The sequence below is a fragment of the Lathyrus oleraceus genome, chromosome 6, assembly GCF_024323335.1.
Source record: "Lathyrus oleraceus cultivar Zhongwan6 chromosome 6, CAAS_Psat_ZW6_1.0, whole genome shotgun sequence".
In the NCBI taxonomy this organism is placed as follows: Eukaryota; Viridiplantae; Streptophyta; class Magnoliopsida; order Fabales; family Fabaceae; genus Lathyrus; species Lathyrus oleraceus.
Window position 1 is genome coordinate 444160170 of NC_066584.1, and position 13238 is coordinate 444173407.

The 13238-nt window shown below is 32.4% G+C and overlaps 2 protein-coding genes across 2 annotated transcripts in view; both read left to right on the forward strand.

Moving 5' to 3' along the window:
- Positions 1–3022: 3022 nt before the first annotated feature.
- On the forward strand, positions 3023–4786 carry LOC127096167 (probable polygalacturonase; the record flags this gene model as incomplete). Its single annotated transcript, XM_051034776.1, has 5 exons — positions 3023–3355; positions 3441–3561; positions 3647–3821; positions 3910–3980; positions 4077–4786. Coding segments are annotated over 5 exons (1392 nt in total), but the record flags the coding sequence as incomplete, so codon positions are not given.
- LOC127097180 (probable polygalacturonase) overlaps positions 3133–13238 on the forward strand; it is a 15382-nt gene continuing 5276 nt past the window's right edge. The window contains exon 1 of the mRNA XM_051035690.1: positions 3133–3272. The gene's annotated coding sequence lies outside the window, so the exon portion shown is untranslated. The remainder of the gene's footprint in view (positions 3273–13238) is intronic.

Here is a 13238-nt window from a genome sequence, read left to right on the forward strand (position 1 = left end):
TAAATACCCTTCAATAAACCAATTTGACCCCTCTTCAATCTTAGACCCGAGTAAATAGACATATCTCCACCAAAGGGTGGTCCCCCTAAGGCTCACAGGTCACCCACCCAACAAAGAAGTCTTGAAAGAGCCATAAATGGGAGAAAGAGGATCGTTATAAATAGCAGGATCTTCCTTGAGGATCCTACAACACCACTTACTAAGGAGGAAAAGGTTAACCTATCGTAGATCCTTAACCTTTATAGCACCCAACATCTTTGTATTGCACACATCCTCCCACCTAACTTAAGCCAAATTAGAAAGTTCTCTTCCAATTCAAGAAAATACCTCTCCCTATTAATTCCATAAATGCAACTTTTAAAGAAGTTCACCCTTAACCCTGAAGTCAGCTTAAAACTTTTGAAGGACGATTTTGATTGTCCTAAGAGTTTCTATTGTTTCCTCTCCCAAGATAACAATGTCAATGTCATATTAGATATGCGACATGACCAATCCTCTGACCCTACTTTGAAAATCGTGAAAACCCGTAGTGAAAACACACTTCTAAAAGTGACACTAAGACCTTCCACTACTAGGGTGAAGAGAAACATCGCCAAGGGCCATCTTGCTTGACTCTATGTTGGACATTGATTGCCTCTATCAGACCCCCATTAAGTAGGACTGAGAGACTAGCCAAGAATATGATGAATTTGATCCAAGCTCTTCACCAACCATCGAACCCAAATATCTTCAACGTGTAATCTAGGATGTTCCAACTCATTGAGTCATAAGCTTTCTCAAAATCTACTTCAAAAATAAGACAACGACACTTTGATCAATTGGCTAAATTAATAACCTCATTCAGAGCAACAACCTTATACACTAGTTGTCTACCCTTAAGGAAGGATGGTTGAGATAAAGATACAAGATTCCCCATAACCCCAACTAACCTAGTTGTTAGCGCTTTAGCCACTAACTTATGGAGAAACACAAGAAGGGACATAGGCCTAAAATCTCCCATGTTCAACGAATAATCCACCTTAGGGGTTCGAGTCATAAAAAAGGATGTCAAAAGTATGAGGCAAGATGGAATTCTCAAATAATTAATCAAACATAACATACACCTCTTCCATGAGGAGGCGACAAAACTTCTTCTATAATTAAAATTAAACCCACGTGGACTCGGGATCTTATTGTCCTTCATCCCTGCCACATTTGCATCCATTTCCAAATGCACAAACCTCCGCGAAAGAACCTTAGCTTCTTTGGACAAGATACCAGGAAGACTAACTTTATCTAAAGTTTTCTTAATGGATGTCCTCTCGGAGAAATGGTCATTGAATAACCTAAAAATCCCGCCTAAAACCTCATCCGCGTTATCCAATCATTTATCTCCCACCCTCAAATCCTGAATAGAATTCAATCTCTTTCTCTGATTCACACACGCATGGAAATACCCTGAATCGACATCCCTTTCCTTAAGTCATGACAAACGAGAGTGTTGAAACAACATTGAGTCATTGCACTGTAGAAGCTCCCAAATCTCGTGAAAAAACTTTATCCGCTCAACCAACTCCTCAACTATTAAGTGGTCCACCTTCACCCTCACATTCCAACCATCAAGGTCCCTAACACACTTCTGAATCTTAAAAATCCAACAGTCCAAACACCTTTCTATTATAAACCTTTAGAGAAGCTTTAAGAGACTTCAACGTATCACAAAGTTTACACTCCATCCAACTCGACACGGTTGGTCTATTCCAAGAAACCAACAAAACATTCTCAATGTTAGCATGATCCAACCAGAAATTATTGAAACGATACACTTTAGGGCCTTAGATACGGGAATAATACTTAACAACCAAAGGACAATGATCGGGGACATCAAGGGGAATAACCTACATACTCCATATGCCCTAAACCTCTTCTCATCCATCAAACAAGCACATGATCCAACCTACCGATAGCTTCCCCATTAGGATGAACCTAGATGAACTTCTACCTAGTAGAGGCATATCATTAAAATCCAAAGCCCTAATAAACATATCAAACTCAAAAAATTCCACCACCAACCCCCTCGGTGCAAGGTCAAAGGTCGCCCTTTTCTTTCTTGAGAACTCAGGGCTGAATTAAAACCCCATAGAACACTCCAACGTCTAAGTCAAAAAGTGAATGAGGAGTAAATGTGAGTTATGGTTCAGTGAATACCTCAAATTTTGTATGAGATGCCTTATACATGAGGGACAATTATGAATGTCCCTTGCTTCTCGGCGTGGAATGCAGGTGATAGTCCGATGATATCTAACTATAGGTAGCAGTCTATGGTGCGAATACTACGTGTGTCTTCATAATAGGGTTATGCAGTGTACCTTTAACACCTTGGTGCAATAATTTGGGCCTGGAGTGTTTTGGGCTTGATGACTTAACATTTCCCTTTTTAGTAAAAATAGATTGAAATTTAAAACATCTTTTTTTTGTTTAAATTTGGAAATATTGTATTTGAAAGTAAGTGGTTGCAAACCGAAGAATAAAATAATTTTTAATAATAATTTTTTAAGTAATTACCATGTATTAATTACTCTGACCATTTCTGTTTCCATTGCAATTTCCAAAACCAATCTTACTAATTACTCACTCATCATTCTTTATTTAAAAAAAATCTTTTTTTTTGGTAAAAAAATATATTTAAAATAAAATATTTTAAAGTTTACCTATGATGGACATTTCAGTAAAAAAAATAATTAAGATGGACATTAAGTTATAATTCTCTATATATCGACAATATTTCAAATTTTACCCAAGATGGACATTTCAGTAAAAATAAAATAAAAACTTTCAAGATGGAGAGTTATAATTTTCTCTATATATATAGACCATATGTTTCTGTTTTCTCAACAAAAGCCATTTTCATCGCATCATGAAGAGTCCAACGATCCAAAATTCCTATGTAATTTTCTTTGTGTGCATAGTTTTCATGTTGCTTATTTTTATCTAAGAAAATAAACATTTTTTCTTGCTTTTGTAAATATACTTACTATATTTTTTGGTGCAGATTATTTGTCTGATCTCTGTAGCTGTGTTATTGGGATCACTAGCAGAATGCAGAATACAAAATTCTAAACTGGCGAGCTTTGATTACCCTGCCATCAATTGCAGAAAACACAGTGCAGTTTTAACAGATTTTGGTGCTGTTGGTGATGGCAAAACCTCTAACACAAAGGCTTTCAATTCAGCAATATCAAAACTTAGCCAATATTCAAATGATGGTGGTGCACAACTCATTGTTCCACCAGGTAAATGGTTAACCGGAAGCTTCAACCTCACTAGCCACTTCACTCTTTTTCTCCAAAAAGACGCTGTCATTCTTGCATCTCAGGTATGTATATACTTTTATATTCTTGCATCTCAAAATTTTATAGTCAATAAAAGAGTAACTTAATTTTCATGATATATATACACAGGATGAATCAGAATGGCCTGAACTTCCGGTATTACCGTCTTACGGAAGAGGAAGAGATGCGCCTGGTGGAAGGTTTAGCAGTCTCATTTTCGGAACTCACCTCACCGATGTTATAATAACCGGTAACCATTTTACTAAAGATTGTAAAGTTTATATTAAAATGATGAAGTGATTTTTGTATTTGACCTAATGGAACTTGTTCATAAGGTAACAATGGGACAATTGATGGACAAGGATCTTCTTGGTGGAAAAAGTTCAAGGCAGATCAAATGAAACTTACCAGGCCATACATGATTGAAATCTTGTATACTGATCAAATACAGATCTCAAATCTCACTTTGATAAACTCTCCATCTTGGTTTGTCCATCCAGTTTATAGCAGGTTTGATGAGACACCATTTTCATTTTTTTTCAAAACCCTAATGCATTATATTATTTCACTATTCTTATCAATCTCTCTATTTCATCAGTAACATAATTATAAATGGACTTACCATTCTTGCACCAATAGACTCTCCAAACACAGATGGAATAAACCCAGGTAATGTATTTTTCTTCAATTATACGCATATATAATTTCACCAACTTTTGAAGCAAAGAGAGTATGAACAATAACACAATTTCACCTTGTTAATAGATTCATCGACAAACGTTAGGATCGAAGACAACTACATTGTATCTGGTGACGATTGTATTGCGATAAAAAGTGGATGGGATCAATATGGAATTAAAGTCGGAAAACCATCACAACAAATAATCATCAGAAGGTTAACATGTATATCACCAGATAGTGCTATGATTGCATTAGGGAGTGAAATGTCAGGTGGAATCCAAGATGTAAGAGCAGAAGACATAACTGCTATCTCAACACAATCAGCCGTTAGAATCAAAACCGCTGTTGGTAGAGGCGCATTTGTGAAGGACATTTTTGTTAAGGGAATGAATTTGGACACAATGAAATATGTGTTTTGGATGACAGGGTCTTATGGACAACACCCTGATGAGGGTTTTGATCCAAAAGCACTGCCCGAAATTACTGGAATAAATTATAGAGACATTACTGCTAAGAATGTGACATTTGCAGGTAAACTTGAAGGAATTTCTAATGACCCTTTTACTGGAATATGTCTCTCTAATGTGAGTATTGAGATGAGTGAGCAAAGGTCAAAGAAGAAACTTCCATGGAATTGTACTGATGTTGCCGGAGTTTCAAGCAATGTGACTCCTCAGCCTTGTGAATTGCTGCCAGAGAAAAATAAATTGGATTGTGCTTATCCAAGTGACAAATTGCCCATTGAAAATGTTCAGTTCAAGACTTGCTCCTTTTAGAGTAGTGTCTGCTGATGATAACTCTATTTTAACGTTGAATTTTAAAAAATCACGGTAGCTTTTCACGTTTACACAGAAGCTACCTTTTGGAGCTTCTAGAAATAGAAAATCACGGCAGAGTGGCATTTGACCGTGAGTTTGATTGGTGAAAAGCTAAACCAAATATGCTAATAGTGTTTTTGTTATGGAAGCTATGATTGTTTACTTTAGTAAGGATATGTCTACAAGTAAATGTTTTAAAACGAATGAAATAATATTTAGTCAGTTATAAAGTACTTTTTCGTCCTATACAACATTTAGATTTTATTACACAAATAAAAAATATGAGATACGTAACTGATATGGAGATACGTTATTCATTAAAAAAAAAATATGATACGTTTTAGATACATATATATAAAAACATTAAAATTAAACATCAGTTAAATGATTCTCTTAACAAAAATCAATTGTATTTGCAAAATTTGAAAATAATTAATAAATGAATTATGAGAAAAAGAAAAGCAATCAAGAGAAAAGTAATTAAAAGAAAAGTTTGATTTTGTAATAGAAGAAATGAAAGTGCCAAGGTAATTAAGTTTGAGAAAAGAAGCATTAAGAATAAGGATAAGGAAGACTTATTCATATTCTAGAAATATGAATAGTCATGAGATTAACTAGCCGTATCCGCAGTGCATCAGAGATGTGTCACCAATGTATCACGACATATCACCGTTGTATTGGAATTTTTTATTTTTTTATTATTAAAATTAGAAAAAATCGAATACTCCTTTGATTGGTATAGGCGGCACTATAAGAGAAACGGTCTCCAACCACATGATCTAGTTAAGTGAAAATCACGTGGTAAAAAAAGGGAGTTGCGACGTAAATATCAAATGACAATATATTTTTATTATTAAAAAATTGACATTGTTGCATGCACATGGAAAAAATATTAGAAAAAAATGTTGCGACGTATTAATCACGTCAATTTTAAAAATAAAATTAAAAAACAAAAAAACTCAGGCGTGTTCAGAGAAGCACATGGGAAAGAAAAAAAAAATTAACCATCATGTTGTGACGTGGTAATCACATCGCAACCTTAAAAATTATAATAAATTAAGTAAAATAAGTCAGACGTATAAGTTAACAGATCGGGGGAAATTTCAAAATTTCAAATTTTAGTTGTGACCGTCGCAATTTGAAATTCAAAATAAATAAATAAATTAAAGGTGGGACGTTGATTTGATTGGGAGATGTTTGACTGACACATTTATTTGACCGTTGGGGAATTGCAATGTGAATTTCATTTCGCAAGGTTATAATATGAAATTCACTAAATTGACAATATAAATTTCATTTTTCTCTCTCTCTCTCCCATAATCAATTTCATCCTTCTTCCTATCAATTCATTTCATATTCTTCATTTCCTCTCTCAATTCATTTCATCAACATATTTCCTCTCTCAATTTCTCAAAATGTATTTTAATAATAATTTAATTTTTTCGATTTTTATGTGTTAAATATTGTGTTGATTTTTTAATTGTATAACTAACTTTGTTAATTTTTTTCTTCAAGATTCATCAACATATATCACAATTCAAGCATCAAGATACAAGATTTTAATTTTTGTTTATCTTGGTTGAGGTATTTCAGATTTTTTTTTCAGATTTAAATATATATATTGGGTTGTTGGTTGTTGTTCTTATAAATTCTTTTATGTAGGATAATTTTTGTTTAAAACAGAATATTACTTAAATAACTATATAGTTATTAATATATTTAAACAGAATTAAAAAAAAAACAGAATTTAAGTTTTACATAATATACTTTTCATAATATATTATTCTGTTTATATATAATTTTTGTGAAAACAGAATATTATTTTTCATAATATATTACCAAAGTATATTATTTTTCATAATATTTTTTTTTAATGATATATTAATTTCATAATATATTATATTAATGTTAAATAAATATGATATAATATATAATATTAAAAAAATAGAATACATATTATATATATATTTTTTCGTAATACATTATTTGTTATATTATATTTTTTTATTTTAAATAAAAACAGAATATATTATATAAACAAAATATTAAAACTAGAAATAATATATATATATATATTATATATATATATATATATATATATATATATATAATGCTTTTTAAAAAATATCTTATTAATATTTAATATATAATATATGTATATTTAAAACAAAATAAAAGGAATGTAGTTATATTTTATGTATATTAAAAGAATAATATGTTAATTAAAAAAATGGTGTTAAATAGTTTTTTTTAAACATAACAAATTTTTACAAAAATAAATAATATATTGTTATTAATTATATGTATTATATGTTATGTTATATGTTTATTATATATATATATATTTTTAAAATAGAACATAGTAGTTATTTATCAAAAAAATAAATTATTATATGTTTATTAAATGTGTAGTTAAAACAAAAACAAATATTTATGTTTATCTTAAAGAATTTATTATATAAGTTTATAAAAAATAAAATAGTATGAAACAAAATATTTATGTTTATCTTAAAGGATACGAGGTTCATATTTGTCATTTGCTTCCTTTTGAGTCCTAGTTGAATTTAGCCAAATATATTCCATTCATCCAGGACCGGCCCAATTATATCGGAGGTCCCGTTCTAATTATATAAATGGACCCAATTTTTTATTTAAAACACAATTATAATAATTAAAAAAAATATCAAAAATACAACTATATATTAATTAAAAATAAATTTAATTATAATTATTTTGAGTTTTGATCAATATTGATTTTTGTATGTATTGAGTTTTTATCATAACATTTTTTTCGATTATTGAGTTTTTTTAATAACATTTTATTTATTTTTATTATTATTTATGAAAAAAAATTATAAACTCAAAAGTTTGGGCCCTCTAATATTTGAGGCCTTGTGCTGCAGCACATGCTGCACATGCACATGGTCGACCCTGCATTCATCCCTTTGACGCCAAGCTCGATCCAATTCATCCTTATGTGCATTGGGTCTTGAACTAATGACCCTAAGGTCAGCATAGGCTTTCTCCTTTTTATCTTCTTCCATTCTGGTCATTTCCTCACTCCTCTTGAGTTGTTCTAAATCTAGATTAAGGTCTTTGTCCAATTCATTCTTGTCACATATAGTCTGATAAAATTTCTCTTCCAACTCCTCCTTTTCTTTCTTTAGTTGAAGGATGGTGGCGTTGAGGTTGTTTCCTCCCTCCACATAGATCATAATTGAAATAGGAGCCTTTGGTGCAACTAGACCCTCTTGAACAAATGGTAACTTTACTATGTGTACCATTTCTCTCATCCACTGAGCATAGGGCATAATGGACTCCTCCCTGGGTCTTTTTAGGATCCCTTTGTTGAGTTTCTCCCAAGCATGAATAATCCTATGGGAAGTAGGATGACACCTAGTTGTTTCTTGTAGGATGAAACCTTCCAACAATTTATCTTCATATTTATAAGCCAAAGGATGCCTCAATTGTCTTGCAATAAATATGGGATTGTAGGTTATGCAGTCTCTTGATCCTATAAGAGGCATGTTGGGAAATCTTCCACAACTCAAGATCATGTCCTTGCGGTTAAGGATCTGAGGGAACCACATAGTGTCTTTTTGAGTGAGTGAGACCAAATATTGGGCCCACTTGTGTCCATTCATTCTTTTAACAATAGTTATGTCCTTAGTTAGGTGAGAAATACGCCATTTATAGAGTAAAGGAGCACAACATTACAACATATCTCCCCTTTTTGTATCCCTTTGATAGAAGGTATGGTAGGCATCAACAAGGAGAGCAAGTACAGGATCTTCATCTCCAACTTTTACGGCCAAAAACATATTGATGACTACATAATCCACAAAGTCGTTTTCCATGGGAATAAGTATTAATCCGAAGGTAAAGAAGATAATGATATTGTCCAAGGCATCCCACTGTAGGTAAGTTGCAAATTCACCAGCCCTTTTCTATAAGTACTCTCTTGGGAAGCCCTTGAAGTCTCCACAAATCCTCAAGTTGGCTTGCATGTCAGCTTCATGGATGCTAAGGTGATAAGATATTTCTTCCACTATAGGACGATACCCTATCATTTTGAATGGATCTTTTGTGGGTTTAGAAGTCTCTAGGATCTTGCTAAACTCTTCAAGAGTTAGAGCCAATTGGAAATCTTAAAACTAGAAACACCTATGTGTAGGGTCAAAGAATTGTGCTAGAGCAGTCAAGGCCTCCTTTTGCACAAGGACACTCAAGAGGTCTAAGAATTTTCCATATTTGTAATTCAGGGAGTTCCTCCTACCTTTTCTCAAGCTCATAGCATAGTTCACCAGGTTAACTATTTTAGAGTCCCTTACCTTGAACTGAAGGGTTTTCCTTTTACTGAATTTCATTATATTTAAAGTGCTTGACAACAGATGGTTAAGATCCCTGGAATGATGGTATGTAAAAAGATTATGAGAATGATGATATGATTTTTTTTTGAAGTTTTTTTGGATAGGCAAGGGTAATATGCAAGCATGACCTAGTTTATGGAGTCTTCTTGTACTAGGCTAGCTCTATGTTTAGATTATCCAATCCACTCACTTGTGAGATCTAAAGTTTAAGATAGTAGCCCTAGAGACATGGACCATACCCTTGTTTTACCATGAGAAGGAGCAAGCCTTCCTATGATAATCCTTCATGATTAATCTCATCTTGGCAGGACCCTAGTAACAACCCTTGGAGTTTGATAACATAAGGTCACCATGAATAGAATAGGTTCTAGAAAAAGGTTCTCAAAGTCATGGGCCGCATCTAAATCATCGACATATTATGGGATAACCCTACTATGAAGATATCTTTGGGGGGTCTATTCTGAGTGTAACTTCCATGTATCTTTGAGATGTGGCACCTCACAGAAAACATTTCAGTTCTACTTCTTAACTTAGGGTTCTTCTCAAGCTTGGATTTTAGATTCTCACATAGTAACAGTCTCATCCAAATGATATGTAGAATAATGTAATAAAATTAAATACTAAAAAGCATAAAAATATAGAAAGGAAAAGAAAATAAATAATAAAGAAAGAAAGAAAGAAAACACAGAAAGAAAAACACAAAACCCTAGAACTAGAGGTTAAGATGTACTCTCTTTAGGGAAGAAAGAAATCACCAGGAGAGTCGCCAGCTGTCGCGACTGGAATATTACAGAGCTGTCATCATCCTTTATTTGTTTCTAGGGAACAGGAAAATAATAAAATATAAAGTTAAGGTGAGACACTAGGGTTCGGGAGTCGGTTAAGCAAGGGGAAGGTATCAGACACCTCTTACTTCCATTATACTCAATGGGACTTTCCTCTACTTCTAGGGCTAGTGTGTGTTATGCTTATGTTATTCATTATTTCCTTAAGATATTTATTTACAAATAAAATATTATTATTCAAAGAAAATAGTTTGATTAATACGGAAGGACAAAGAAAAAGTTTTTGGTTATCGTACTCGCTAGAGTGCTATGACTTTATACCCACATACCTCCATGTTAGATAAAGGATCAGAGCACCATAGTTCTTCTAAAAAATGTTTGTTTGTTTGTTTGAATTTGTATCTTGAAAAAAAGGTTGCAACACATCGGGGACGGAGAAAGTATTTGATTTGAAAATTCCTCAATGCACAAGGGCAGAAGACTTAAAACTTGAATGTGTGGAGTTGATTTTAGTTAATCTGTTAATTGCAAAAATATTATAATTAATTTAATTAAAAATAAATTAAGCATTATATATATATATATATAATATATATATATAATATATATATAATTATATATATATATATATTATATGTATATATATATATATATATATATATATATATATATATATAATATATATATATATATATATAATTAACAAAGGAAAAACTACATTATCCTGATTAAACCTATAATTAACCCTAATGATGTTTAAATTCTAACCCTAAGAGTAATCATGGAATTATCCTAATAAACCCTAATTATAAAACATATTTTTTGTATATTTTTTCATTTATTGATTTATACTAAAATGAAACTTTAAATTAATAAAAAAAATTATTTTAATCAATTATTAATTTCAATTTTAATTTCCCACAAAAAAACGGAATTAATAATATTATTTATTAGTAAAACAAAATAAATAACTAGATAAAATGCATGGGGTGCAAAAATAGTTGAACTAACAAATAGGCTGAAATTGGGAGGTGTGGATAGCAATGGGGAGAGAGCCCATTAGATTCTAAGCCCAACGTGTAGTTAGGGAGTCCGTGGAGAGAGTCAACGGTTGTCTCTCGTCCAGAAATGTTGGATTGATCCAATGAAATCCAGGAATATTTCATAGGGAGCGTTGGATGAGTATACTTAGTCAAAGTAATGGGAATGAAGGGACCAGATTGATAGACAACATGAGGGTGTAGGGTGTGCGCATGTGCAAGTGGAGGGTCAAGGTATGTAGCTTCACTGGATGAGAGAGACATATGTGTCACTCATCAGGCAACGACCCAGGGGAGTATAACACCCCTTTCTTCTGTTTTCCATTTCATTTTCCCTCATTTCTTCTCTCTCTACTCTCATGATCTCTCTCAAGCCTTCTCTTTTGACCCTGTCTCCGGCCGCCCTCAAAACCCAAAGCCACCACCAAAACCACCCTGACCTCCAGTTTCCAGTTGAAGTTCAACCGAAAACTTCAAAGCTTTATCTCGAATTTCCAGACCCCTTTAAACTTCAAAAACCCTAAACCAAAACCCTTCAAAACCTAACCTTGGGTGATGAACCCTAGATTGGTTCAGATGAACCCTAACAACTTCAACACAGAAACCCAAGAACCCTAACTCTAAATGAAGAACCATAACCCTAAAGAAGATGAATCTGCACCTTCTTCCTTAACCTAACCCTAACCCTAACCTAACTTAAACCCAGATTCATACCTAAACTACCTAGATCACTACAAGTCTTTGGCCAATCCATAGATCGGCCCCTCCTGAATTACAAACCGACCCTTAAATCCCCAAGACCAAAAAATAGCTTCCCAATCCTAAACCCTAACTCTTTTCTATTTAACCTAACTCATTCACCTGAATCAAGCCCTAAACAATAACATTAATCAAAAGTAGACAAGCACACAAATGATAAGAATCCTAATGTATAAATCAAGCATTGAAGGCTCGATTGTGAAGAAGAAGAAGGCCAATCTACGAGAGCGAGGCTTCCCCCGATGTAGGTAAACACTTCTTTTTTAATCCTTTTTCTGCTTCTAAGTTCTTTATCCCCCTCCTTCTAACTTTTTCTTTCTTCTTTGTGTGTAAGGTACCCTGGATTTGTTGGTGAAAGGTCAAGTTCAAGTAAACTAGGGTTTCAATATGAAACCCTAATCATTTATATTTCTGAACTTTGAGAATGGGATTGGAGTTGTAGAAGCAATAACTCTTCTAGGGTTTTTCCTTATTTTTCTCGTCCCCAATTAATCTTATTTATTTTGTATTTATAGATCAAATTAGGTCTTAGTGGTTCAATTAAATTGATTATTTTAGGAAGTTTTTGATGATTGATTGTAATTTGATATGATTAGGTTTAGAAAATTTTAGGGTTTGGGGATTTGATTGTATCTGGTCCAAATTACCTTGTAAATTGTATTGTATAATGTATCTATGAATTAATTTGGAAAGTTCTGATTGAATTTGAATTATAAGTTTTTTGATCCATTTGGTTCCATTGATTGCACAGGTTTAGGGTTTCCGGGAATATATTTAGAAATTGGGGATGAATCCGGCTCATGGACTTGACCCGGTTCAGTGGCGGATTCAGGTCAATCTTGACTAAATTATTTTGGACTTGGGTCATCTCTTGATCCAATGGACTTGTGCTTTGGTTCGGTCAGCCCTTGACCAGGCCAACAACATATTTTATCTATATTTACAATAAATCCGACTAATAAAGTTCTAATTAAATTAATGATTAAATTAACTTATTAACCTAATTAATCTTAATAAAACTAAACTAATTCCCTAATCTAAATTAATTATAAGTTAACCGTACTTTATTAACTTAATTATAAATTTACAAACTCTAATTGATTTATTAATAATAATATAATATTTAATTAATTTAATTAAAATTTCCCTAATTAATTCTAAGAATAAAATATTATCGGTTAATCAATATTGAACAGAAAAAAGTCAAAATGGTCCTCCAGTCAAAATGTTAGTGATTTTAATCTTAAATTAGAAGTATGATGGTCAAAATTTTGGATACGACACTACTTGAGGGAGGCTATTGAAATATTGATCCTTATTGATAATAGATCAATATATTAATAACATATAGCTTGTGATAGAAGTTTTCCTCTTTTGGCTTTTTTCATAAGTTTGTTATATTTGTTTCCGGATATAGAAAGTTGTTAGGGTTCTTATTAAGTTGTTAGTGCTAAGTGTTGTTATAGTTACAAGT